The sequence below is a fragment of the Fusarium oxysporum genome, chromosome 8 (assembly GCF_000149955.1).
Source record: "Fusarium oxysporum f. sp. lycopersici 4287 chromosome 8, whole genome shotgun sequence".
NCBI lineage: Eukaryota > Fungi > Ascomycota > Sordariomycetes > Hypocreales > Nectriaceae > Fusarium > Fusarium oxysporum.
In genome coordinates this window covers 54,405-80,380 of record NC_030993.1, presented here as the reverse complement: position 1 = coordinate 80,380, position 25,976 = coordinate 54,405, and the positions used below count along the sequence as shown (strand labels likewise).

Here is a 25,976-nt window from a genome sequence, read left to right as displayed (position 1 = left end):
GTGATTCCCGGGGGTTGGGGTCGCGGAGTAAGAGGTATGGGGTATTGGTCCGGTAGTTCGTCCGAACGACCGTTCACCAAGCCATGTCCCTAAAATTGAACATTCTGTATCAGGCGGCGTGGAAGAAATAGCGGAGGTATCGCATCGCATCTCGATTCGTCAACATCGAACTAATCTGATCATGAATACTTGAGGCCGGAACAAAGATTACGGTTCAGAAAATTCCACGTTACATCAACTTTCCCTGACACCTCAGTTCGTCAATTGCAATGAGATCTATTTTCTACGTTTTGTTATCGGCAAAGGTGGCCTTGGCGGCCAAGGTCTTGGCCCAGAAGCCACAGATGGGTGAGTGCTGTTGACAACACGTCGCTACTAGTACTGTACTGACTTGAGAAAGGCTGGAACTCATGGAATAGCTTCAAGCTCAACGTGAGCGACGAGCTGGTTAGGTCGACCGCCAATGCCCTCGTGGATACTGGTCTTGCTAAGCTTGGGTATGACCACGTGTTGATTGACGACGGATGGCAAGACAGTGAGCGTGATACAGACGGCAAGCTTGCAGCAAACCACACCAGGTTTCCCGGCGGTATCTCTGCCACTGCCTCATACGTTCACTCCAAGGGATTCAAAGTCGGGATCTATAGTGATGCCGGTATCTTCACGTGCGGAAAGTATCCTGGTAGTTATGGCTATGAGGAAATTGACGCACAGACATTTGCTGGTTGGGGCGTTGACTACCTCAAGTACGACAACTGTGGTGGCTTCCAAAGCAACACTCTCTCTGTGCAAGAACGGTTTCTCAAGATGTCGTACGCGCTGGCCGCCTCAGGTCGTCAGATCTTCTATTCGCTTTGCGAATGGGGTAACCAGTTTCCCTGGCTCTGGGCCGACCAGATAGGCGAGTCTTACCGTATGTCGGGCGACATCTACTCGTCCTTCGCTAAAGACAGAGCGAGCATATGCAAGACGGCTTATTGCATGAACCAGGGCTATGCTGGAGTCAGCGTTCTGACCATGATACGCAAGATGAGAGAAATCAGCCCATTCTCGAAACCAGGCTCTTGGGGTAAGTTTATTCATCAGCGATGCTATTGCTTGCAAGGACTTGTACTAATTTCTGACCTAGCCGACATGGATATGTTGGAGATTGGGACCTGGACCATGACAGAGCTGGAAGAACAAACCCACTTCTCTTTCTGGGCTGCCCTGAAGTCTCCCCTTATCATCGGCGCTGATCTTAAGAATATCAGCGATACCTCGCTCGCCATTTACAAGAACAAGGACATCATCGCCTTGAACCAGGATGACGCGGGCAAGCCTGCCGTGTATCTGCCAAAGCTATCTGAGGAAGGCAGTTATCAGGTTTGGGCAGGGCCACTAAGTTCTGGGAAGAGGCGACATGTGATCTTGGTCCAGAACTATGGTAGCGGCGACGTGGACGTTGGGATCTCCTTGGAAGACATCCCTGGTCTTTCTGTTGAGCAACAGCTGAAGATCAGGGACGTCTGGGCAGGAAAAGCAATTACTGCATCTGGAGGCAAGGTTAGCTTGAAGGGCATCAAGCCAACGCAAACAAAGGTCCTCGTCATATCGAAATAGAAAGAGCTTCCATATCAGTATTAAGAGTCGGCAGTGCAGTTAACATAATAACCTTTCCGGTCAATAGTTCATTTTCATTTATATGACATGTAGCGAATAAAACCCTCCACTATACCGTGTCGCCCTTGGGGTTATGCCATTTCAAGCAAGAATTGGTGGTACTACTGCCATATCTATTGACTCTGGAAGTCAGAGCAAACCTTTAAATGCTTTGTGCATTGATTGCGCGCCGAGAGTATATAGTCTAGGACTAGTAGACCAACTAGAAGTTAGAACCAGACAGTTTATGCTGACGCGAAACGGCTCTTTTAAAGATTTCATATGGATCTCGGGTCATATTTCAGCGGCATCGCGACAACTGACTCCATTATCTCACAGTACAAGTCCAAGATCCACTGTATCTCGAGTCAGGATTCAAGTTATGAAGGTTGCACATTTACATTTGCAAAGTTGTGCTGAATAGGACACTGCGCAGTCTCCAGGTTATTATAGTACCACAGTCTATTCTCCGTGGCTATTCTAAATGCTAAGCTACTTCTTTGATGTAGCCCAGAGCAGATCTCCAAAGCCAGGCATATCACCTCCAGTCACCACCTCTCCGCCTGCAGCATCGTATGCTTCCTTGGCCTTGGTAGTCCACTGATTGTTCAATCCCTTGGCTTCAGACGTATAGTAGAGGAGATCCCACACCGCCGGTGCTTTCTTAACTACACCCGAAACCTCCTGAACAATGCCTCTGTTAAACTCCGAGATGTTTTGCCAGGGACCATTGACCAAAACTGATTCGCATCGGCGCCATTTCGAGTCGTATGGTACTGTTTCGTTCAGGTTGTATTTGGCTGCGTATTCTGCACCTTTGAGAAGCAAGTTGTTCCCATACCCAAATAAGTCGTACCCTTGAGTCTTGGAAGTTCTCGCAGCTAGAGCAAGCCAACCGAGGCCAGACATGACATGGCCCTGGTCTCGGCCAGATTCAGAGTTCTGGCCTGTCTTGGAATTAATGGTTGCATCGATACCGGCGCACCAGTCATTCTTCCAAGACCATATGGCAAAGTTGTAAGCCGAGACATCCTCGAGGTATACTGCATAGTCCATCAAAGCTTTGATGGAGGCGATGCCGTAGTTGGCCTGGCCAATGATCAGGCTCTGTTTCAGAAACAACCAATAGAGCTGGATACTGAACCCTTGGCCTCCCTGCCACTTTGCCCCGACCTCTGTCCAGCCGCCCTCCCATCGCATGATCTCTGCAGCATTCGCAAATAGAGTTCCTTCGATGCCAATGAGCAGTGAGCGGTCAGTCCCAATGATGTTGGTCAGATTTGTACCCCAGCTATCCAAAATGGTAGTAGAGCGATCCCAATGGGCTTGATCCTTGGTGATATACCCTGCAACATTGTAATTAGCGATAAAGCTTTGCATAGACGTATAGAGAAGGGGGGGCCTGTACACATAATCGCATTCTGGTAAGCGGCACGGGCGTCATTGGAAAACGAGGTGTAGTTGCTGATGGATCCGCGGGAAATCACAGCATATGGACCGTTCATCTTGTAGGATGACTGCGAAAAGCTGCTGTTGGCAAACTGTTCGTAGCCTGACTTCCATGGGTCAAGTCCTTTAAGAACGCCGTTTCTCATGACTTCGAGGTCGTTGTGAGAATGCCAGAGACCCGGATGGTTGAAGTCGGATGGCTTCCGCTTCATGCCCTCAGTCCAAGGAACATACGGGATTGCAGCTGCACAAAGGGTCAATAATGTTCAATGTTGATGTTGACATTCTGCTTGGTGGAAGTAATTACCATTGATGCTCGGGACATCCTGCACAAGACCAGCCACCCCCGATATGAGTAAGAGTGAGAACTAAGTCTTTGTTAGCCAAGTGATGAACATGATACAGGGATGCACCATACAGTAAGCAGTCTCATGTTAAACAGTTCTCGTTGGTTTCGACAAGGTTGAGGGTTGCAAGAATGGCTTTGTTATGCTCCACCAGTTATCGAACGTAAACGGATACGCTTTTACTACTGCAGAGATCGACAGCAGTGCGACCAAGTCAATATGCGTGGTATGATTTTAAGCAATGCAGAGTGACGCTATTGGTGTCTTATGATTGCTGGTTAATAGGCTTAGTGGCACATCGCGGGGGATCTCTCGGGCCAGCTCCGATAATTAAGTTCAAGTTCACAAAAACCCTGGTAACGAACGTCTCGGCGTAATAGCTCCGAATTAGCAAGTCCATGCGGGTAATTAATCGCGCATGCATTTGCGGGGGAAGTCTGGGGAAAGTCTGGGGAATGATCGCCAGGCCAGAGAGTGGAGGATAATCTCGGACCTGTTTCATGATCAGTAGTCGCAATGGCGTTCCTGGCGCGAACACACGAAGTCGCACATGGCACATAATCGGAGGATTGATCGGTCATCACCCGCGACTAGTTTAATCAGGGGAGTTGGGCTCTCCTGCGGTTTTCCCCACATTCCACCCTGTTCCACGGCTTGAGGCCTCGGGCTCCCGGCTGTTTTGGTGCCGTGGAGAAATCCTAAAGCACGATGCGGTGGCATGGAGCATGACATGGACGGCGACGAGTAATTGTTTCTCCGTCCACTGAAGCGGTGGCAGCTAGTCTTGTTCCAGGGTGTTGAGTCAATTTACCTGAAACGGCATCTCCGAATTATGCAGTATGGCCACGACCAAAACGGCCTTTCTCATAGATAGTATGCAAAGCTGTCGCAGACAAGCCAATACGGCCCTGATGCCTACATATTCTTATTGCCCAAGAGACCGATAAGTGGTCGATGAAGCAGTTCCTGGTATACTTTGGAGCCTACTATTACTTAACTCGGGCATGATTGAATCAGAAGGTTAACCTTGTCGATTACGAGGGCCGTGATCAACCATCACTGGGATATGCAACTGAAAAATACGACGCTGCGAGGTTTGTGGCGATCATTTCAGTTATGGGAGGTCTATCGGGAAAGGTTATGGGCGCGGCCTTGACATATCGTTTTCCCCTCTTTTGGCTCATGGTACGTGGCATCGGGGCACTGCGAGATCCAGAGATCTTCATTCAAACAGAGTCGTTTACATACCATAAAGTGGAGTAATTCATGCTCTTGACCTGGTGGTTGAGAGGCTATAAGAGTTTCGTGTTCCCAGGCCTAAGTTTAATGTGGTGATATAAGCTCTCAGTCATAGGTCTCAACTGCAAGTAACACAGCTAACTCATAACCTCCCAGGCATTCAAAGCCAAGATAATAACCATCTGCACTATACTCAACATGGTAGCTAAGGGAATCGTTTTCATCGTTGCACTGGCCGTCTCCGTGACTGGGTTCGTCCATCCTGGCCTCTTGCACACGTCTCGGGACTTGGAAAGAGCCAAGAATCACGTACTGAAGGGCGATGAGCCATGGATGACAGACTGGCAACTCCTGCTCAACAATAGTCGTGCATCTCCAACATACGAGCCAAATCCTCAACCCACTATTTACCGCGGCTCAGACGGTACTCATGCGGAAAATTATCCCCGCCTCTACAACGACGCACATGCGGCATATCAACTTGCTATCCGATGGCATATCCAGGGAGGCGACCAATATGCCGACGCGGCTGTTGCCATCCTCAATGCTTGGTCATCTACCATGGTAGCTATTGGTGGTAGTAGTGACCGCTTCCTCGCTGCTGGTATCTACGGCTATCAGCTTGCTAATGCAGCAGAGCTTATGCGTTCATATAGCGGCTGGAGTGCCTCGGAGCAGGACCAGATGAAGACGTTCCTCCAGGATGTCTTTTTCTCAGAGAGCTACAGATTCTTAACAACCCATAACGGACAGGACGAATACCATTACGTTAGTTCTCTTTCTATGTTTATCAACGGTTTTATATGGTATATTGAGCTAACGACTGACATTCAGTATGCAAACTGGGACTTTTGTAATATTGCTAATATTATGGCAATCGGTGTCTTTACCGACAATCAAACAATGTACGAATATGGTAAAAACTACTTCCTCAACGGAGACGGGCGCGGAGCAATCAACAACTTCATTTATAAGAACTATACCGAGTCCGGCAGCGGCAAAATTCTGTCCCAAGGCCAAGAGGCTGGGAGAGACCAGGGCCACGCGACTCTGGACATTTCTCTACTTGGGGTCATTATGCAACAAGGCTACAACCAGGGGGATGACTTGTTTGCCACATTGGGAGATGCTGGGCTTCATGCGTGAGTAAACCCATCTGAGACAACGCTGCCCCAAGCCTTGTATGACCAGTAACTGATATGAATCAAGCTCCGAATATGTCTCAAAGTACAACGTTGGGTATGACGTCCCGTATACGTTGTACGAGAGTTATGAAGGCAATCAGACTGTTATCTCAGCGGATAGTAGGTACACTCATCGTCCAGGCTTTGAGCTTGTCTATGCACACTACAACGATATCAAACACGCCAACGCTTCTTGGACCAAGCTGTATCGCGACCAAACCAATGGGAATTCTACCGCTGGGGTTGAAGGCGGGGGCGGTAACTATGGCCCTAACAGTGGAGGCTTTGATGTTCTTGGATACGGGACCCTCCTCTACCGCCTGTCGGCATGAGGTTTTGCCCTGGTACATTCTGCATAATGAAGCTGAAGGGCGAAGAGACCAAGCGGTGGTTTTGGGATAGCATCAAAGTAATTGAGTGTCAAATTGTGCGTGGTGAATATAAGCTCTCAGCCACAAGTTTCAACTACAAATAACACACCTGAACAATTGCGTGATATAGCGATCTGACTGCATTATGAAAGAAAGTGACCATGAAAGTCCGATTGGTTTTATATGTAAATTGACGTAATTATAAATGAAATTTAGCTTTTGAGAAGCCACAAGTGGTCATGATGTTTGCATAGTCAAGTCAGCCCTTTTGTTATGATCTAATTATGTAAATAAATTGATTATCTACAGTAGACAATCAGTGGTTCAGCAAATTGGTCTGGGCATCCTTCTGGGTGTCAGCCAAATAGACTCAACCTAAATCAACCGCAGAGCATCAGCACGACCGATCTCCATATATCCTTTAGCCATTCCTTGGATGTTCGAACAACGTGCTAAAGAGGCCCTGATGAACTTGGCGCAGTTGAGAACTATCATGTTCATCGTACAGTCGACTGATAGCTGCATACTATTCTCCAGCTAATATATACTATATAATAACACCATGTGTACAATGGATGATCTCTCGTCGCGTTCTACTCCTAAGACCACCACAATATCCCTTGCCGGTAGCTTGCATACCATTGCATCAGAAGTCGTACCTGAAGTCAGGATTCTCCTTGTCCGTCAAATCTGCGAAGGCATTCAGATGCCCCAACTGGTCACCCTCAGTCTGCTTGTTACTGTCATCGGCCGCATGAGACGCTTCCAGAGCCGCCTTTCTCTTGTTAGCATTACGGCGAACCAACAAGAGCCGAAGGATGACAAGGAATATGTTGAAGAGAACGTAGAGACAGAAATGCGCTGTAAACCCTTTCTCATAACGAGGTGAATCGGACTTTTGGAAGATCTTGAGAACATCAGTAAATATCTCAAGAACGCATGCGGGTGTTAACATACCTGTGGGGCGGTCATATTACCAGCAGCCCAAGCCACGAAGGTGATAGCTAGCGTGGTAGACTTCTTAGTCTGGCCGGCAATGTTGCGAGAGATCAGGGAAAAGATCAGGTTTCCCTCTGCGAGATAGAATTGTGTGCAGTAAAAGGCGATGAGTAGACCAACGCGATTCGAAGATGTAGGAGGGATGCTGTAGATGATAGCAGTTCCAATTATAGGAGGGCTGATAAATGTGTTAGTACTCATGTGCTTTAATCAGAGCCTTTTTGTTGACTTACATTGTCCATGCGTGCATCACCCAGGCAGTCTGCCCCGTGGCTGTTGCGAGTGTGGCGCTTCCGACCATGACTATGATCGTCACAGCACCCTGAGCAATGTTGAGGAGCTGGGTTTGGAGATAGGTGAATCCGAAGGAGGAAATGATGAGATTCGAGAAGACACCCAGACCGCCGATGATCAGAGTAGAGGTAAGTTGAAGCATAACATAGCACCAAACAATGGGATCCGTGGCTGCTTCAATGGCCTGATACCTTTTGTAAGACTTGTTCTGGATACCGGTCTCGTTGGCACGAACACGCTCAACCATGAGCCGCTTCTGGTCTTCGTTGAAGCACTTTGCTTTCATTGGAGAATCGGGCAGCCACCAGCCGATGAACAAGCCCCAGACACAGGTGAGTAGTCCAAGAACGAGGAACAGTAGTTGCCAAGGATAGATGACTCCATCCTTGTAGTGAGACACTCCCCATGCAATGATGCCACCAACCTAGAAGTACGTATGTCAGGTCATGATACTTTAGTGTTATGCTTAGAGGGACCTTTCATACCATGAGCTGAACTCCAGTCATACAGTACCAGAGGGACGTCAAGATGCTTTGTTCTCGCTTTGTGTACCACATGCTCGTCCTATCACACCACATCATTAGATCAGAAGAGACAAAAAGGTTAGAGGATACCCATGACTCACATTATGATGAAAGCTGGCTGAACGCATGACTCAAACACACCCAAAAGGAAACGAACTACCATGAGGCTTGCAAAGTTCTTGGCAGCCGCAGAACAGGCAATCACGACCCCCCAGCAGAAGACATTGGTCGCCAAGTACTTGGCAACCGGCAGCTTTTGGAGCAGAAAATTGGTAGGATATTCGCCGACGAGAACTCCCATATAGAGGATTGTTCCTAACCATCTGAATGGCCAAGTCGTCAGTACGTTGAATGGGCCATCTCGTGCTATTATCCCCATTGCCACAAAAGAGCGGCTCAACTTACGAGAACTGCTGTCCGTGGAGATTGGCGTCTTCCTGAATGCCCATGACAGACGAAAAGCCAAGCGTGCCCTTGTCCAGGGATTGACAAAAGTATGTTCCGAGCATGCAAGCCAGGATGCGCCTGTTGACAGTCCAGAATAGCTCCTTGTTTGTTTCATCGTCAATCTCGACCGGGGCACCTTGGGCGTAGTTGGCAGTCTAGAATTGAGATGTTAGTACATCGGCTATGTAAGCCTCGGGCATGTTCTACAGTACCTCAAGATCTGCGGTTGCGGTCTTTTGACCGTAATTGGCAGTTGCTTCAGCAGGAGTGATGCAATCACTGTGCTGTACCTCGACTGCTTTAACCATGACGGGCCTTGGACTTCGATAAATTATAAAATATGCCGAGAATTGATCTAGTTGATGTGTAGTTACTCTGAACACCGAGTGATGAGCGAAAGTGATCGACGAAGACAGGAAGACTTCATATAACTACAACTCGGGGCTGCTGCAGCTCCGATACAGATACAGTACACCACAAGTCACGAACGAGAGCTACTGCGGGGAAACTTGGAGGCGGAGGACGGGGGATTTATCGGAACTACGCCCGACACCCCCACGGGCGATACCGTCTTATGGCCCGCTACTAGTTTTTTTCATTAGCGAACACGCCACTGACAGACATCGCGTCACAAATGGCCCGCCCCCGTTCAGAGCAGCTCTGATGGTGGTGTTTTGGGGCCAATTCTTAGAGCTTTTTCCGCTGCAAGGATTTGCACTCTACTAGCATGATTCTCTGGAAAGATTGCGACCAACGGGCCGTTGTTTAAGGCGCTAATAACCATTTTGGCTAGATTTGAAGTTGAAGACAACGTGTATGCTGAAAACAGCAGGATCAAAGCTACGTCAGTCGTAGCGACTAAACATGGTAATGAACAGGGTCACAGACTATCGTCATTTGTGCAGCTTCTATGTGCTCTCTGTTCTGGGATAAACGAATAGCTTTGAGCCTGATATCTTTACTCGATAGCAAAAACTACCATTTTCTCAATTTCAGCAGAAATCTATATTCAGGGGACAACGAGCAAATTCAGTTAATAAAAAGTTCACTTTCATGATTCAAGATCTCTCTACCAATACTCAATCTATGCTAGTGACCTCAATGCATTCATTTCTAAAAGCTTGTTTCCAAACAGGACAAAAAAGTAATCAGCATACACAAGCCCATGATCAGCCCAGCGACGAGGAGCAAATTCAAAATTGTTGATAGTCGCTCCGCTGAGGATGGTATCTCCGAGCCCTGCAGCTGTCTCGACACACTTGACAATAGTGGCACGGCCATTTTCCACTGTAGGAATCGTCCCCAGGTCCTGTTTCTGACTGGCGGCAGGGTTCAAGTGTCTCTCGCAAACAGAATCTACTATCCGTAGGGCATGGCCGAGATACGGAGATGGCTCGGAGCGACTCTGGAGGGATTGGTGGATGAGCAGCATGCCGTAAGCAGCGACCATGGCTGCGCTTGTATCTGGGGGTTGCGTAGTAGCACCAGACTCCTCTTGTGCGTCGAAGTCCCAGGGCGGGATATGGGTATCAGGTAATCTCCCCAAGAAGTAGTCGGCACAGTTCTTGGCCGTGTCAAGAAAAGAGTTCTCGCCACTCCATTCATAAGACTTTGCAAACCCTGCAATTGCCCACGCCTGACCTCGCGACCAACATGATGTATGGCTGTAGCCTTGGTTCGTGAGGCGTTCTTTGAGAGCGCGGTCGAAGGGTCGAAGTTGGCAACGTGTTAGCTTGACCAGTCGGCACGAATAAGGTACTCTTTCGATGTGCGAGCATGGGCCATAGCGATGTCGAAGAACCGAGTTGAGTCAGCTTGGGAAGAGGCCTCGGATGCTGCCCAGAAGAGGAGGTCGAGGTTCATCATATTGTCCTGTTGAGTCAGCAATGCTATTCTAACCAAGAGAAGTCGTTGTTTAGACATCAAACTTACAATAATAACAAGAAAGTCCTTGCTTGGGTCTGTAAACGAATAAACCTTTGTTTGGCACACATCCCATGATCGTATGCAGCCGACCTTTGCCGAGAAACGGTCTGCTAGGGTGTTGGCGGCCGTCATTAATGTGTCGAACGCCTTTGGGTCACGATGGAGATCCCACTGCAAACGGGCCCAGGGGCAAATCATAAATCCCAGATCGTGCGTGCCCATGAGAGACCCGTTTTGGTGAAGACTCTCCGTCCACCATTTAGAAGCATATCTAGCAATGACTTATCAGCAACTTGTGTTGATTACAGATAGGCAAGAGAGCAGTACTCGAGTTGAAGCATGTGAGGAAAGTCTGGCTCTGATCGCGAAAGGCCAAGAAGTCGCAGTTCAGTTTGGAATTTCTTTCTACGTTCCATGATCAGGTAGAGTAACCCCGGAAAGAAACCCGAGGTCCAAAACGAAGCATCTCTGTAGACGTACTCAGTGCTTCCTGGTTTGGTATATTCCGGAAACCAAGTAGGCGGCTCTGGCTGGTTTGAGCGTTAAACTCGGAAGGTTTCCACTGTAATCTGCAAGGGACATACCATGTTGAGGCTTCTCTCAGCGACAGCCCATATTTTCATCTCAACGGACGGGGAGAACAGAATTTCAAGATGCTTGAATTCGCTAGACAGCGATTTCTTCACGTCGGCTTTTGTTCTCTCCGTCCCATTTCTCTTCGCACCATTTGTGTACTGGCTCTCCGACATCTGGAAGAAGAACGGTTAGCGAATGTTCGAATGCTCAATGGCACAAGAGTGCGCACAGGAAGCTTGCGCTTCGTCGCCAATACCTGGCTAGGCTGCATCGTTTCTGAGAGCTTCATCGTTGCGAGCTATAGGGCGCTAGGCACGGTAGGAATCAAGGTGACAGATGCTCAAGAAAACAATGAGTTGCTTATTACAGAAAAGGTCTTTATTTCAAGGGAACAACTGATTTGGCCTTGAAGAATGCTTACTCAGTTGATAATTGAAGAAGCATGATACTCTAACAAGGACCGGAGAAGATGTCGGATGTTGTTCCGTAAGCGTGGGTGAGACTCCATGACTATGCCCTTACCCACAAGACCCACTGGAGCTCTTGCTTACGTTTTCCATGTTCAATGAGCTGATTACAGGCCTTGCCGTATACAGCGAAGCCAGGTGTTTTGGTCTAACATGCTGTCGGAAAAGGTCTCGGGTTTTTCCCGTCTGCAAGCACATCAAGCTGCAAAGATGTATGCCAGCCCTATCATATATACCAAGACCACCATTATACTACCATGCGTAAGCGGTGGGCAAAAGAGACCATAAGCCCACCTCGGAGCCTGTGTCCGCCACTTGGCTTCTTGAATCCAGTCGTGGTAAACAATCCCAATCTTATCCCGGGGCTACGCTGATTATTTTAAGACATCAGACATTGAATCTTCCTTGAGACAAATCTGAGTACCTGCCATGTATTCCTTGATTTGTTTTCTTTGCAGTTGGGTTGTGTTATTCCAACCAGTGGCTCAAGCCATCTGGAACCCGATCATTAGTGGGTGGAATCCAGATCCTGCGATCCTGACCGTAGGCGACGATTACTACATCGCCACTTCCTCTTTCGAGTACTGGCCAGGTATTCCGATCTACCATAGTAAAGTCCTAATCCATCCTTCAATCGAGTCAGATTTGCTGATTAATTCCAAGGCAAGGATCTATCCAATTGGACGCTCAAGTCTCATGCTTTGACACGACCAGAGCAACTGCAACTCTATGGGACGCCCACTGGAGCAGGTAAATAACACGTTCCAATTCCCATTTGCGACGCAAAGAGTCTGACCCACTACGGACAGGTGCCTGGGCGCCAAGTCTCTCTTTTATCGATGGAAGGTTCTGGCTTTCGGCAATGACACGTTGGACCTATGATCCCGTGGCCCGTGTATGGCCTCGAGTCTGGTTCATCTCTTCAGAGGATCTCTTCAACTGGTCTGATCCTGTCTGGGCCGAGCCATGGGGCATCGATCCTGAGCTTTTCCAGGACCCTGTGACCAAGAAGACCTATCTCAATCTGATGGCCCCTAACAACAATAAAGATCGACTCTGGGGTATCGCCCAGTGTGAGGTGTCTCTGACATCTGGAAATTGCGTAGGGCCTTATGTTAGTCTATGGAACGGGACTTTGCCTCACAATTCGACAGCCAGACCCGAAGGACCCAAGATGTATTACAAGGATGGGTGGTATTATCTCCTGATCGCTGAAGGTAAGTATGTTTGAGTCCTTCTCGAACAATTGTAAGCATTAATGCTCCCTAGGCGGTACGGATCAGCTGCATCGATCGACCATCGCAAGAAGCAAGACCCCGTCTGGTCCATTTGTCGCCGGGCCACACAACCCTCTGCTATACAATGGGCAATGGGGTTTTGACAATCTTACCGTCCAGTCCACTGGACATGCGACCCTAACAAAGACGAATGACGGACTATGGTATGCGACGTTTTTAGCTCGCCGCAACATCAACGGATCATCTCCTCTTGGTACGTTCACCTCATCAATCATTTGTTAATTAATCCCTAACCACGACAAGGCCGAGAGACATTCATGGTTAATGTTGACTGGAAGGATGAGTGGCCAGTCTTCAACCAAGGCGATCCTGTTCTGCTAAGTAGGCAAATAAAGCCAGAGGTTGGCCCAAGACAGGTTCCTCGACAATGGGTCGACGACTTTTCTCGCGCTAAACTCGACTCATCATGGTATCAACTCCGGGTACCGTATACCAAGAATTACAAGTTAGAGAAAGGGAAATTGGTGCTGAAACCCAATGTCTTCGGTCTCAGTGACCGTGATACCCCAGCAGCGTTGCTACGCAAGCAGAAGTCGCTCAACATGACGTTTTCAGCCGAGCTCTCCAGCTTCAAGGGAGATCTAGGTCCAAGAAACAAGATCGGAATCTCTTCATACCTCTCCGAGTTTCAGCATCAAGATATCGGTATTCGAGGATGTGTTAATGCTACCAGTATTTGTCTCTATACTGAACTCAACAAAAATGGCACCCAGGAGGTGAGTTGCCATTTTCAAGGTATACGCGAGTCCATTGCTAATTGTGACAGTATTGGCAAACTCCACTCAACCAAACGAGCGGCCTCGCTGGTGGTCTTAGGTTACACATCAAGGCTGAACCCCTTGAATACCGACTAGGTTATAGTTTCGGAAAAGAAGCCCCAGTATACGTAGGGTCAATCGCGTCATCCTGGCAAGCTTCTGCTCCGCCAAATTGGTTTGTGTTTTCTGGCGCATCTTGGGCGATATTTGCAACCGGAGATGGAGAGCCCTGGCCTCACAATGGACCGCAAGTTGGATTCAACGAGGTCAGGGAGACTTTTCACGAGGAGAACATTCCTGATTACGATCGATGGTAGAGGTGATAAGCCAAAGCTGTCGTTGGTTTATCTTTGTGTTTTTTGCTTCTCCTTCTTCTCCTTCTAATTGAGTATCATTTGTCTTGGACTTGGTTTCTGGCGTCCAATTACAACCAATAGATGTGTGGCGACTAGTTAATTGCACCAAAGTGAGCTAGGTTAAGCTAACCGAGATGAGACCAATTGATCTCAGTAGTTTGCTTTAGATAAGGAAAATCGCGCTAAGATAAGATCGGTTACACTGATATTACCCGTAGATTCCCCGACAAAACCACAGTTCATTTGATTTCTAGTGTCGAATCAAATAACCCGCTGTATTCTGCTCAGCCCAATATCACGAGCCAGACCATTGAAGGCTTCCAATCAAATTCAGAATAGCGCAAGTGTTCACTTAATTCAATTTTATGTATTATGTCACTTGCGTACAGTGTCGCTAACAGAAGTGGTTTCTTGCTCTGATTTTGCCAAAGAGAAATCTAAATTGCGACAATACCCTACACTCTCCTGAATGACCGGCGGCGGATTAGATTACGGACTTCCTCCGACGGGCCCGCTCTTTTGTTCTTTGTCATCTAAGCGACCCAATTATATTCAAGGACAGTCTCCGCTCAAGACATGGATCACGAAGCCCATTGAGTCTAGCACTGAGAGTAGCAGCCATCATCTCATTAAAGCACATGCATATACAGATTTATTGTAGTGGTAAAGAGAAGGCTGTTATTAATACAATTGCAAGATGGACAGCAGTTCAGATTTAAATCGAGCAGTAGAAGTCTTTCACTGCCATAGATTTGTGAAATGCAACATATGTTGATGCTCTGACTTGAGATTAAACGGCTGTCGGGCTCATTTCCGAGACTTATCCCGACCCCGATACCCAATGAGACCAGACAAAGTCTTCTCCACGAAAGCTAAACTCATTCCACAAGGGTGACGTGACATGCCCCATGGGGCCCCGCCACTCGTTATGATTGTCATACGGGTCCAATTCCTCTGGTTCTGTACTCTCGCATGTTCGCAAAACGCCGCGTGCACATTAAAGCTTATCAGCGTTGCTTTATCGCGACCAGCCGATTCCAAACATGAGCTTCCAACCATATTCAGAGCAAGACAATGATGCAGAGTCACCTACCCGCCTCAATGGAGTCCATTCAGACGAACCTCGGCCTGAGAAACGCAAGCGCACCAGCAAAGATGACCCCCAAGGACCTTCGTGTTCTCTATGTCGCAGGCGAAAGGCAAAGTGCTCAAGAGATCAGCCATGCGGCACTTGTATCAAACTCGGTAAATTTCACTTATCCTTCAGACTTGACCGACTGACATGTTGAAGGTGCCGAATGCATATACGACCAGGAAAAGTCAAAGCCAGGCATGCGAGCGGGGGCTATTGAGACATTGACTCAGCGTGTAGGTAGGCAGCAAAGCAACTTCACATACTCAATCCTTGTAGCTGACCTACTTGCTGGTAGCGACGCTGGAAAATATGTTTGTTGGCCAGGGTGTTCTCTGGCAGCAGATCTGGAACAGCATCAAGCAACCAAACAACCAAGAGTACGGGCGAACCCCAGACTCCCATCCAGAAATTTCAATCCAGCAGATGGCATCTGACGTCCGAAGACATCTCACTGAATTACCATTATCGGAAATCGGTCAACAAGTGGATTCGGTAGTGGAAGGAATTCAACCAGGAAGTACATTCAATGCAACAAATACGCACCGGCCAAAAAGTACCCCCAGTCTTCAACACCAGGTTAACCTGGGTACCCTCCCTCCAGACGATCTAGTGGACTCCATGGTCAACATATACTTCAATCAGATCCACCCTTGGATACCCATGTTACATGAGCCAACATTTCGAGGGCTGCTCTCCAATCCTTCAGGAAGAGCGCGAGTATCGACAATACTCCACGCTATAGTGTCTCTCTGTATACGATTCTCAGATGATCCACGGCTACAGAACGCTCCAGAACTCCGTGCTCAATATTCCACTAGCTGCCGCCAGACAGTCATACTTGCGAGTATGGAGTCCTTTTCGGTCGAGAACTTGCAAGCAATGACCATTTGTGCATTTGACATAATTGGTAGCGGCAGAGGTCCCTCGGCATGGTCCATAGTCGGCAGCATGTCTAGAACCGTTGAACAACTACGCCTCAGCACTGAGGAGGAGGAGACCCAGTCACATCAGTCACGGTCAAAGGCTCTAATCGAGAGGGTGGCCTTCCTCCCCCCAGCGTCGACATGGGCCGAAGTAGAAGAGCGGCGCCGCATCTTCTGGAATGTCTTTCTCATGGACCGCTTCTGCAGTATCTGTACTGGCTGGAACCTCTCATTGACTAGTGCTGATGTCACGAGGAGGCTTCCTTGCGAGGGCGCTATATGGGAGTCCGGAGAACCAAGCCAGACTCCTACTCCGTACTTTGGAATCTCGACTCGGTCCCACGACCGTGAGAAAGATTATTTGCCAGCCACTCGCGATACTGAAGATGGCCAGGCTTCTCTCGGAGGATTTGCCTTTTGTATAGAGGCAACGGAGAGTCTGAGCCTTGTCACGTCGTTTTTTCTTCAATACCGCGTTGATTTCAAGGAGGTCCATGAAGTACAGAGGTGGCTTATGAGATTTAAGCAGCTGGACTTGCGGCTCGTACAGTATGTAGTCCCTTCCTATACAAGTGATGATGAGATCGAGCTGACCAGACCAGATGGAAATTCTTTCTTCCTGAGAAATGGCGCAAGGCTTGCCAATTTAACAATGACGGCAACTTGGATCCCAATCTAGTCCTTGCGCACATAGCGCACAACACTGCCGTTGTCCTCCTACACCAGGGCTTAGCTTATCCACCAGCAGAATGGCAGTCTCTTCCTGTCAGACTACCTTCTTCTTCTAGCGCAGAAACTTGTCAGGTTGCGGCTGACGAGGTTGCCACAATCGCAGAGCAATTCCTTGGTCACTCACATGTACTTATTAGTCCTCAGTTTTCATTTTGTCTCTTTGTGTGTGGCAAGATGCTACTGACTCATGCCGCATACTACCAGTCCACTCTAACTTCATCCTTTGACTCGATCATAGCGAGCCTCGAGGAGATATCTCGTAGGTGGAACGGGGACCAGCCTCCAGCCCGAGCCAATCTGGCTTCTAAATTCTGCTCGCGCCTCAAGAAGGCTCGCATTGAAGGTTCCGGTGCGGTCGACATCAGGGAAGCCTTTTCCGAGAAGCAAGACGCTATTGCCTCATCAAGAAGTGCGGATGTCAACTTTCGTAGTACAGGGCTTCAAAGGATGAGCACTTCAACTGAAGCAACAGTACCAGGCGCATTAGATGGAGAAATCGGCATTAACGGTACTCAGACGGAGTCGCCCGAGAGCATTTCTCTGGCTTTCCCGCCACTTCCACTGTCATTCCAGATGGGTAGCGCAACTCACGATTCAATATTCGCCGCGCCAGCAAAGGCGGGTAATGACATGGGAGAAGTGGTCGGTACGGATATGAATATGGCAGGGAATTGCCTCGACTTCTATGATCTCTCAGAGCAGACGTTTCTTCCATCAGAACGCGTTAGTATGCTGAGTCGCTCGTATATTGGAGACTGATGTAACCATGAATATGAGCTTCAGCTGCAACGAATAGCACATGTGTCTCACCAGTGAATGAGTTGATATGTTCTGAGAAGCATTCTTATGGAAACCCCTGGCCGTATGTTGCTGAAGCATCTCTCGCATCGAGTAGATTATTTCATACATAGTGATAAATAAGCTTATTGGCTTTTTCGATCTGAACTGCTTAGGCCAGAAGCCCGTTCCCAGCCTGGAACCAGTTGGCGAGAAAGCAAAGTCGGACAAACCCACTGGCCACATCGGCTTCTATACTTTCTAGAAAACAATAAAGACGATAAGGCTGTAGACGGAAAGCGGGGTCTACCCTCTGTGTGCGGGCTTTTGCGACTAGCCCTCGTCGGCCAAGCTGTCGGGCTGACCCCGAAGGCCACTTGCGCCCGGCTACTATAGACTCATGATAAGGACTGCAATGGTCATTCCAGTTCCTACCCGCGCTTTAATGCATTGAAACCGCTTTCATCTTACACATAAGTGCCATGAACAACTTACACCGCAGGCTTGACGACTTTAGCCCTGCTATTCGAGAGTTGATGAAGCTCGGTGGGGCGCCAGGCTTGAGTCTCTCGGTGGCGACAAAGAATCAGCCAGTTTACCATGCAAACTACGGCTTCCGAGACCTTCAGAACAGACTTCCTGTTACAGAAGAGACAATATTCCCAGTATGTTCACTCGCCAAAGGCCTGTCAGCCGCGGCCATGGGCATATTGGTAGATGAAGGCATTGCATCATGGGAGATGCATGTTAAAGATGCAACACCCTCTTTTCGCCCAAACAACAGTGATCTACATAACAACACAACATTAGCCGACCTCTACAGCCACCGTAGTGGTATGTCATCATGCGGAAACCTGGTTGGTGGTTGTGAGGGTAACATCTTGATCGGCAAGGACGACTGCATGCGAGTTGTTAATCACCAGATCCTGGTCCCTGAGAAGCTCGGCTCATTCGCATACAACAGTACTGCATACGATGCCTGTGATGAGGCTTTCAAAAGCCTTAGCGGCGCCTCTCTTGAAGACTTCCTGCAGCAAAAGGTCTTCAACGAACTAGACTTACAAAGGACTTTCATGAAACCGCCGCCCACCGACAAGGACAACGTGGCCAAGTCTTATAATACTCTCGATGATGGAACGCCATGGTGCATACCAGGACCCAAGCTTGGTGAGGATGGTATCGGCTGCGGTTCCGGCGGACTCCGGTCTTGCGCTGCTGACTTGATCAAGCTCTACACCTGCTTCGTCCAGAGCTTTAATCATGAGTGTCAGACAGGCCAATCTTCCACACCCGGCTCCCCTTTGAAGCAGGTATCAAGGCTCATGTCTGCTCACGTGCCAATGCTCGCGACTGAGAGGGGAGGAGTGTCCTACGGACTGGGATGGGCTCGTGTGCAGCTGCCCAACACCCTGGGACATATTGGCCTAAACGGTCGGCTAATGCCACAGGGAATGCCGGTCATAGGAAAAGGAGTAGCTGAAGAACTGATATTATACCATCAAGGCACGCTCCCAGGCGCTCTTGCGGTTGTTATACTGATTCCCCGTACGGAAAGCGTCGTGTTGGTCATGAGCAACAGCCTCTCACTTACTGATGTACCTGACTGGGTGTCACAAATGGTACTTGAAGAAATCATTGATGTACCAATCAAAGATCGCACCGACTTTATTGCATACGCGAAGACGTCGATCGCTATCAACTTGGGATGGTATGACCGAATTGCCCAAGGTCTCGTGCAAGGTCAATCACATGCCACCAAACCTCACAAACCATTGGAGGCATACGTAGGAGAATATGTTGATGAGAGCCGTGTTTTCAGCGTCATGGTCACTGTGAAAAAGGGAGTACTCTTTTGGGCATTCCAGGGACTGGATTCGGAAAGGTACAAGCTGACACATTACGATGGCGATACTTTTACGTGGTTGCAACCACGGAACGACTTGTCGCGCCGCGGTAGATGGGTATTGGGAAACGATAATGATCCGTCGTTCTGGAAGATAGAATTTGGCGGTTTTGATGAACATGGCAGCGTAAACACGGTGCTCTGGCGCCACGACCCCTCCCTAGATCCCGTTGTCTATTCGAGATAGTGACGAACAATGACTTTCATTCCGAACGCGCAGTCTATCTACGATATCTTTCATAACCTGCTCAGTGATTCGAAGCTACTTAGGCTACCAGGTATACGACGTATTCATATGCCGCCTGGAAACATATGTCGTGCACCCTAGAATACTCAATCCGACTCTGGGGAACGAGCAAGAGATGCAATGCTTTAAGAGGGACCAGCGTATGCCCTCTCAATCAACGCATGCACGCTATTTTAGTCAGAAAGTTTATTTATCACAGGCTACGGAACGGTCATGGGATCAATGACTGCCCCATTTACCATGAATTCCGAAACTTGGGCCGCATGCCGGAAGTAAACGAAGTTCTGACAAACTTCAGTTGACAGTATGACCTATCTGGCATAATAGTTGGGCTTTTCACGCTCTCAAGTTATTGGCAGTCTTCTGTATTTCGTCCTATGCTGAAAGTTCTCAGCACTCCAGGAGAGGCGTTATTGCCAGTATGGCCACCATTGTCAACGGCATAAGAGGTAGATATTACTGGGTATTTGTCTCAAGCTCCATGGGTAAGTGTTTTGTGTTGCTGGCTTCGGAAAAGATTCCAATAGCTGTGGCGGCAAACTCAGGACCTGAAGCCATGAAGCGACATGTCCAAGCCTTTCCAATTATGACCTGACAGAAGCTTCAACTAGTAGCAAATAAGGTGCATGGAGTCGCAAGAATTGATCGCTAGTAGGAGCTGCTCCGACGCTTTCTCCGATGCCCTGTCACTAGTGCAAGACCCAACGCCCCCATGTTTCCCCGCATTCTACCAAAGTGAAAGGGCGGAGCTGAATCCGAAATGCGTCAGGGCTGAAATTGTCTGTAATTGTCTTTTGGCTTCATCGATTTCCACTTTCTATATATTGGCGATCTGCATCCGCATACAAACAACTATGACTGAGTAACAGAGTTAACATCTATCGTTTCTTAGAAGTCCCAGGCTTCCATTTATTCGATATTGCTAATAGCCCCTGTTCCACTTCATCAACATGAACGATCCGAACAACGCCAAGAGAGAAATGGCTGATGTGGAAGAATTTGAAGGCCTTGTCCTCGCCGATGTCATCCCCAAACTGGACAAGTGGTGGTTTCAGTACCCCAACCTACGCAAGCTGAACTTGCTTCTGCTCAGTGCCTTCCTGGCCCAGTTTACTTGCGGATTTGACGGCAGCATGCTGAACGGCATGCAGTCACTGCCTCTCTGGCGGGAAGCATTTGGCGACCCAGTATGTTTCTCTGGGAAGTGACAAATTGTCTCGTCTGAGACACTAACATGTGAGCTGATAGACAGGTGCTAACCTCGGAACTCTTGTCAATGCGATTAATATCGGTGTTCTTGTATCCGCCCTCTTTTCCTCTCAGCTGTGCGAGATTTTCGGGCGGAAGAAACCGATCACGCTCGGCACTTTCTTGATCATCATTGGCTCTGCCCTTCAGGGCGGCGCCCAGAATCTGGGCATGTTTATTGCCGGCCGAATCATCATTGGCTTGGGAACTGGCATCGTCGCTGTGGCCGCTCCTCAGTTGATGACAGAAGTCGCGTACCCGACTCATCGCGGGAAAATGGTGTCTCTATACATGACACAATGGGTTGTCGTAAGTGGTCAAATTTCTTTCTGGCACTGATAATTCCTGGGTATCTAGTAACAATACTGACATGTTATACCTACCAGGGCTATCTCATTGCTGCTTGGACAACGTTTGGCACGTTCAAGATGAACTCTTCCTGGAGCTGGAGGCTACCCAGTCTCTTGCAGGGCGTCCCAGCCATTCTGCAGCTAATTCTTAGCATTTGGGTCCCCGAGTCTCCACGCTGGCTTGTGTACAAGGATCGCCGAGATGAAGCTTTGAGTGTGCTTTCTCAGTATCACTCCTGCGGCGACCACGACTCTCGCCTAGTGCGCTTCGAGTTACTCGAGATCGAAGCAACCCTGGAAGAAGAAAAGAAGCATAAGGCGATCCAGTGGTCCGAGTTTATCCGCACCAGTGGCAACCGTAAGCGCCTCTGGATCTTACTTTTCATGGGTTTCGCTGCTCAATTGTCGGGCCTGGGTTTGACCGGCTATTACCTGACCAAGATCTTGAACAGCATTGGCGTGACCAATGCCAACACGCAACTTCTCATCAATGCAATCGCTGCTGTTTGGCAGCTGTGTTGCTCTGTTTTCTTTGCTATGCTTATTGATCGAGTCGGCCGACGCGGTCTGATCACATTTGGAATTACTACCATGTTGGTTGTCTTCATAGTATGGACTATCTGCTCTGCCCTCAACGAGGAACGCCACTTTTCCGATCGGCCTCTGGCGCTCGCCGTCGTTGCCATGATCTTTCTGTTCCAGGTTGGCTACCAACCCTTTGCCATCTCAACAGTGCCCTACGTTGTTGAGTGTTCTCTCTACTCGTTGCGCTCAAAGACAGCTATGATCTTCCAGTTCTGTGGCTACTCGGCCAGTTTCTTCACAGGCTACGTCAACCCTGTTGCCTTGGACCGCATCGGCTGGCGTTACTACATCTTTGCATGTGCTGTTCTCGGCGTCGAATGCGTGTTTGCATGGTGGTATCTGCCTGAGACAAAGGGCAAAGGTCTGGAGGAGATTGGCCAGATCTTCGACGGTGACGAGCTTTTGACTGGTACGCAAGCCATTGCTAAAAAGCGCGAGGAGAAATATCGTGCATTTGATGAGAGCAGTCTTCGTGAGCGCAAAGCTCTCAATGCGAGCCACATTGAGAAAGGGGAGACTGATGTCTGATGGGTGACAAAGATAGTCTTACTTTGTTGCATAAAATCGCTCTCGTTTCTCAATCTTGTCTCTATATAGCCGCCAAAGGTTTCACTATAATGCACAAGACCGTTCACAAATACCCATCTTTCACAAACGGCATTCAGTACGTACATATCATTACTTCCGCGGGAATGCGTAAGAAGCATGTGAATATATTCATCAAATCATACTTTCCATTCCAAAGGGCGTTTTACAAGGTCAGTTGCTATATTCTTAAACTTGGTGGGAAACCCCATATCGTCGACTGGAGCCGCGTCTAAGTCCGGCTTCCTCGGCTGCTGGGCACAAGTAACATCGTCATATAAGTGGTCATAGCGGGGTATCAGGCCATTGGTGACGTGCTCATGCCTCATACATAGTCAATCAATGAAGCCGTCCGTCAAGGTAATTTCCGGTGCCACAATATGTCTCGGGATTTCGACTGCGGTTGTCTCAGAAATTGTCCAGACAAAGCTTGCGGCGAAGCATATCAGCTGCCCAAGTGTTGCAAATATTTATAGAGTAAGTCATAAATGATGTCACTCTTGTTATTTCTTGCTTGGCTGTAAAGGGACGGTGTTTTCAACATACTGGCCAGAAACAGTACTCGCGCAACTCTCACCGCAGCTGTCCTTGGTGAGGTCTGCACCCCGTCTTCATAAGAGCTGAAGATCCCTCATTGACCAGCTGTACATAATAAAGTTCACAAAATTTAATAACTCGCTGTTGCGGCCAAGGTTGTAAGGGTATTGCTGGCTTTTTTTTTGATTCAGTGTTACGCTATACCCCGCTTATGGAGCAAACCTATACCATCCATCCCTTTCGGATACTACGGCATGGGACGTCCAGATTTAAGCCACGTTGCAGTGATGGGGTTCAGACGATGACGAAGGTACTGGTTCTGTTGGGTTATGTAGTGTTTGCAAGTCATGGCAATATTGCCGTATATGACATCGGCCAAAGTGGCTCATGAAATAAAGTGTCGCTTCCATGCATCTCTAAACTCTGTATATGTACTCCGTAGACTCAAGTCAATAAATCATGCTTATCAAGCCAATCGGTACTTTTCATCTAGTGCTTACGCTGACAGGGTGACTATCGACCATATTATCCATTCACAAGCAACTCTTTTGCTGGGATATGAATCCTGCTTCGGCAGATAAAAGTTGCTTCATGTCAGCCAGATACCAAACGATAATCAACAATGTCTGAGCGTACGGCGTTTGCAAATAAGAACTACACTCATTAAGCCCGAAATCCCGGACTTTGGCTTTACCTGGCATTATCGTAAATCCCGCGGGCATTAAAACACATCATGTTGAACACGAAGGCAGTGGAACGCGGATCAGTGGATACCTCTTCATTTCGACTCGGCACTCGGCAGGCATTAACACGGTGATAGTAATGGCTACTCACATGATGTTTACTTTGATTGGTTGCGGAGACGATCGCGGTTGATCCCGACGTCGTATCACGATGCAGATGCATGCGAAAAAGATGTATGATCGACGTGCCTTAAACAGGTTTGGAGGTTGAACAAGCTGGTGTTTCCTCTACTCTCTTTGCAAGAGGGGTTATAAATGCTGAATGAGTTCTGCCTCTTGAACCCAAAACCTACCAAAGCAAAATACCAGATCTCAAATATCAAGTCTATCATCTCAGCTGTTTTGCACTGCTCCTCTACCAACGCGCCAGCATGGGTGTACTTCATACCGAAGCACTGGCCGAGCTAAGCCTTGGCTCCGCGATGGCTCTTTCAGGTATTGCTTTAGTAAGTTCAAGTCTCACAGACCTCTAGTTATCCTTCTAATCATCTTGCAAAGCTTCTTTACCTTTTCATTAGTTCTGTATACTACGCTTTCTTTCACCCACTCGCCAAAGTCCCAGGACCGAAACTATATGCCATAACTCAAATTCCCTATCTCTACTATCTCAGCAAAGGCGACTGGGTCTTCCACCTCGCAAAACTGCACGAACAATATGGACCAGCTGTCAGATTCACGCCCAAAGATGTCTCCTTCATCACTGCGGAAGCTTCCAAGAAGATCTACGGTCACAAAGCGGCTGGAAACAAATCGTTTGAGAAGGACTTTCGTATGTATCGCCAAAACCGTCCTTGCTCAAGCATCGTTCGTTCCGACCAGGAAGACCACAGACGTATGCGCCGCCTACTTGCACATGCCTTTTCGTCAAAGGCACTTCGCGGTCAAGGTGATGTTGTGGATCACTACGTCGAACTGTTCATGAAAGGCCTCACAGAGCGGGCACAGCGAGGAGAGGAAATCGACATTGTAGCTTGGTATAACTTTGCCTCGTTCGATCTCATTGGTCATCTCGCTCTTGGTCAGCCTTTCGGATGTCTTGAGAATGGAAAGTATCATCCTTGGGTCAGCAGAGTCTTCAAGGGCCTCAAGGTTCTTTCTTATACTCAGATCTACGTGCGCCTCGGTCTTCAGAATTGGATCTCTTTGTTGAGTCCGCCAAGCTTGAGGAAGAGCTATGAAGAGCATATGCAGTTCGCAGAGCACGCGGCACTCGCCCGCATTGAATCCAAGGATACTGACAGCCAAGACTTTATGTCCTATGTCCTTCGTCATAACGATGAGAAGGGTATGTCGCAGCTTGAGATTATCGAAAATTCGGGGGTCATGATCATCGCTGGCAGCGAGACAACAGCTACTCTTCTCAGTGGAACCACCTATTTCCTTCTCAAGAACCCTGACAAGCTTGAGAAGTTGATAAATGAGATACGCTCTGCCTTTAGCTCAGAGGAAGAGATCACTGTTACCCAGGTTGACCAACTGAAGTATATGCTGGCTGTCTTCAACGAAGGGTTTCGCATGTGTAAGGTTCCCTATCATCAGGCTATTTCCACTGCATTGTGTACTGATCGTCCTTTTAGACCCACCAGTTGCTGTAGGACTGTCGAGACTTTCCCCAGCCGGTGGCGAGTTCATCGACGGTTATTGGATTCCTGAGAATGTAAGTCGAACTTATAGCTTCCAGTTGCATTCACCAAACTCTGACTTTTACATACAGACTGCGGTTTCGATGCCTCACTGGCCCGCATATTACTCAGAACTAAACTTCAGAGATCCCAAGAAGTTTGTCCCAGAACGTTGGTTGGATGATCCTCGATATGCGAGCGACAACCGGGCTATCCTATCGCCATTCTCCCTCGGACCCCGTGACTGTATTGGCAAAAAGTAAGTGCCCCGCCGTGACTAACACAAGACACGGCTGACATGAGAAACAGTCTGGCGTATACCGAGATGCGACTCTTGTTGGCTCGCATGCTCTGGAAGTTTGACCTTGAGGCTGTACCAGCCGATAAAGACTGGTACGACCAGAAGATCTTCTTCCTATGGGAGAAGGGTGGACTGCCTATCAAACTAAAAGAGGTTGTTCGTGAGAAAGTGTGAATGCACAAGAGTCACTGGCAAGCTAGAGAATTAAAGTATATTATGTTTGGTAACGGCCCATAGAAGATATTATGCTTAGTTGGGATCAAGTGTTCTTGGGAGCAGTAGCAACAGGCTAGGCTGGGTTGCCAACGATCGAATTTACCTATAGTTAAGGCAGCGCGGTTCAGCGACCTCCAGCGGGTCAGTCAGGCCACCAGATAATCTAACATACATTTCAATCCGCCCATTCGTTGCA

At 48.4% G+C, this 25,976-nt stretch overlaps 10 protein-coding genes across 13 annotated transcripts; 6 read left to right on the top strand and 4 right to left on the bottom strand.

Moving 5' to 3' along the window:
- Positions 1-269: 269 nt before the first annotated feature.
- On the top strand, positions 270-1,602 carry FOXG_02677 (alpha-galactosidase; the record flags this gene model as incomplete). The annotated part of the gene is made up of 3 exons (XM_018380144.1): positions 270-348; positions 401-1,069; positions 1,130-1,602. The coding sequence occupies 3 exons, from the start codon at positions 270-272 to the stop codon at positions 1,600-1,602; spliced, it is 1,221 nt and encodes a 406-aa protein (XP_018236345.1).
- Positions 1,603-2,133: 531 nt separating this feature from the next.
- Positions 2,134-3,636, bottom strand: FOXG_02676 (uncharacterized protein; the record flags this gene model as incomplete). Its single annotated transcript, XM_018380143.1, has 4 exons — positions 3,509-3,636; positions 3,398-3,458; positions 3,050-3,334; positions 2,134-2,987 (listed from the first exon to the last, which is right to left on the bottom strand). Exons 1-4 carry the CDS (start codon positions 3,521-3,523, stop codon positions 2,134-2,136), a joined length of 1,215 nt encoding a protein of 404 aa, XP_018236344.1. The 5' UTR covers positions 3,524-3,636.
- A 1,238-nt stretch (positions 3,637-4,874) lies between these two features.
- On the top strand, positions 4,875-6,192 carry FOXG_02675 (uncharacterized protein; the record flags this gene model as incomplete). The annotated part of the gene is made up of 3 exons (XM_018380142.1): positions 4,875-5,444; positions 5,511-5,818; positions 5,886-6,192. 3 exons carry the CDS (start codon positions 4,875-4,877, stop codon positions 6,190-6,192), a joined length of 1,185 nt encoding a protein of 394 aa, XP_018236343.1.
- Positions 6,193-6,794: 602 nt separating this feature from the next.
- Positions 6,795-8,970, bottom strand: FOXG_02674 (uncharacterized protein). Its single transcript, XM_018380141.1, has 7 exons — positions 8,708-8,970; positions 8,454-8,650; positions 8,150-8,371; positions 8,010-8,088; positions 7,464-7,948; positions 7,189-7,408; positions 6,795-7,138 (listed from the first exon to the last, which is right to left on the bottom strand). Exons 1-7 carry the CDS (start codon positions 8,801-8,803, stop codon positions 6,878-6,880), a joined length of 1,560 nt encoding a protein of 519 aa, XP_018236342.1. The 5' UTR covers positions 8,804-8,970; the 3' UTR covers positions 6,795-6,877.
- Positions 8,971-9,579: 609 nt separating this feature from the next.
- FOXG_02673 (uncharacterized protein) lies at positions 9,580-11,286 on the bottom strand (the record flags this gene model as incomplete). Its single annotated transcript, XM_018380140.1, has 6 exons — positions 9,580-10,159; positions 10,234-10,367; positions 10,428-10,692; positions 10,749-10,951; positions 11,006-11,170; positions 11,227-11,286. The coding sequence occupies 6 exons, from the start codon at positions 11,284-11,286 to the stop codon at positions 9,580-9,582; spliced, it is 1,407 nt and encodes a 468-aa protein (XP_018236341.1).
- Positions 11,287-11,893: 607 nt separating this feature from the next.
- FOXG_02672 (xylan 1,4-beta-xylosidase) lies at positions 11,894-13,837 on the top strand (the record flags this gene model as incomplete). Its single annotated transcript, XM_018380139.1, has 6 exons — positions 11,894-12,074; positions 12,128-12,214; positions 12,274-12,681; positions 12,734-12,955; positions 13,006-13,478; positions 13,529-13,837. 6 exons carry the CDS (start codon positions 11,894-11,896, stop codon positions 13,835-13,837), a joined length of 1,680 nt encoding a protein of 559 aa, XP_018236340.1.
- A 934-nt stretch (positions 13,838-14,771) lies between these two features.
- FOXG_02671 (uncharacterized protein) lies at positions 14,772-17,608 on the top strand. Of its 4 annotated transcripts, none has more exons than XM_018380138.1 (4): positions 14,772-15,121; positions 15,168-15,244; positions 15,307-16,483; positions 16,537-17,608. In XM_018380138.1, exons 3-4 carry the CDS (start codon positions 15,321-15,323, stop codon positions 17,423-17,425), a joined length of 2,052 nt encoding a protein of 683 aa, XP_018236339.1. In that variant the 5' UTR covers positions 14,772-15,121; positions 15,168-15,244; positions 15,307-15,320; the 3' UTR covers positions 17,426-17,608. The 4 variants fall into 4 exon arrangements, with proteins under 4 accessions (XP_018236339.1, XP_018236336.1, XP_018236338.1 ...); XM_018380135.1 differs by having other exon boundaries at positions 15,168-15,248; XM_018380137.1 differs by having other exon boundaries at positions 14,772-15,244.
- Positions 17,609-17,925: 317 nt separating this feature from the next.
- Positions 17,926-19,533, top strand: FOXG_02670 (uncharacterized protein; the record flags this gene model as incomplete). The annotated part of the gene is made up of 1 exon (XM_018380134.1): positions 17,926-19,533. The coding sequence occupies one exon, from the start codon at positions 17,926-17,928 to the stop codon at positions 19,531-19,533; it is 1,608 nt and encodes a 535-aa protein (XP_018236335.1).
- A 1,861-nt stretch (positions 19,534-21,394) lies between these two features.
- On the bottom strand, positions 21,395-22,608 carry FOXG_18380 (uncharacterized protein). The gene has a single exon (XM_018398453.1). It carries the CDS (start codon positions 22,481-22,483, stop codon positions 22,061-22,063), a length of 423 nt encoding a protein of 140 aa, XP_018236334.1. The 5' UTR covers positions 22,484-22,608; the 3' UTR covers positions 21,395-22,060.
- An 897-nt stretch (positions 22,609-23,505) lies between these two features.
- On the top strand, positions 23,506-25,965 carry FOXG_02668 (uncharacterized protein). Its single transcript, XM_018380133.1, has 5 exons — positions 23,506-24,087; positions 24,140-25,160; positions 25,219-25,298; positions 25,356-25,522; positions 25,573-25,965. The coding sequence occupies exons 1-5, from the start codon at positions 24,013-24,015 to the stop codon at positions 25,736-25,738; spliced, it is 1,509 nt and encodes a 502-aa protein (XP_018236333.1). The 5' UTR covers positions 23,506-24,012; the 3' UTR covers positions 25,739-25,965.
- Positions 25,966-25,976: the final 11 nt, after the last annotated feature.

Coding starts and splice junctions, on each gene's coding strand:
- FOXG_02674 (XM_018380141.1), bottom strand. CDS start 8,803: ATGGTTAAAGCAGTCGAGGTACAGCACAGTGATTGCATCACTCCTGCT. Junction 8,372..8,453: donor CTCCACGGACAGCAGTTCTC/GTAAGTTGAGCC, acceptor TTGGCCATTCAG/ATGGTTAGGAACAATCCTCT. Junction 7,409..7,463: donor GTGATGCACGCATGGACAAT/GTAAGTCAACAA, acceptor CACATTTATCAG/CCCTCCTATAATTGGAACTG.
- FOXG_02671 (XM_018380135.1), top strand. CDS start 14,920: ATGAGCTTCCAACCATATTCAGAGCAAGACAATGATGCAGAGTCACCT. Junction 15,122..15,167: donor CGGCACTTGTATCAAACTCG/GTAAATTTCACT, acceptor GACATGTTGAAG/GTGCCGAATGCATATACGAC. Junction 15,249..15,306: donor GACATTGACTCAGCGTGTAG/GTAGGCAGCAAA, acceptor ACTTGCTGGTAG/CGACGCTGGAAAATATGTTT.
- FOXG_18380 (XM_018398453.1), bottom strand. CDS start 22,483: ATGCTTCTTACGCATTCCCGCGGAAGTAATGATATGTACGTACTGAAT.
- FOXG_02668 (XM_018380133.1), top strand. CDS start 24,013: ATGGGTGTACTTCATACCGAAGCACTGGCCGAGCTAAGCCTTGGCTCC. Junction 24,088..24,139: donor CTCTTTCAGGTATTGCTTTA/GTAAGTTCAAGT, acceptor CATCTTGCAAAG/CTTCTTTACCTTTTCATTAG. Junction 25,161..25,218: donor CAACGAAGGGTTTCGCATGT/GTAAGGTTCCCT, acceptor TCGTCCTTTTAG/ACCCACCAGTTGCTGTAGGA.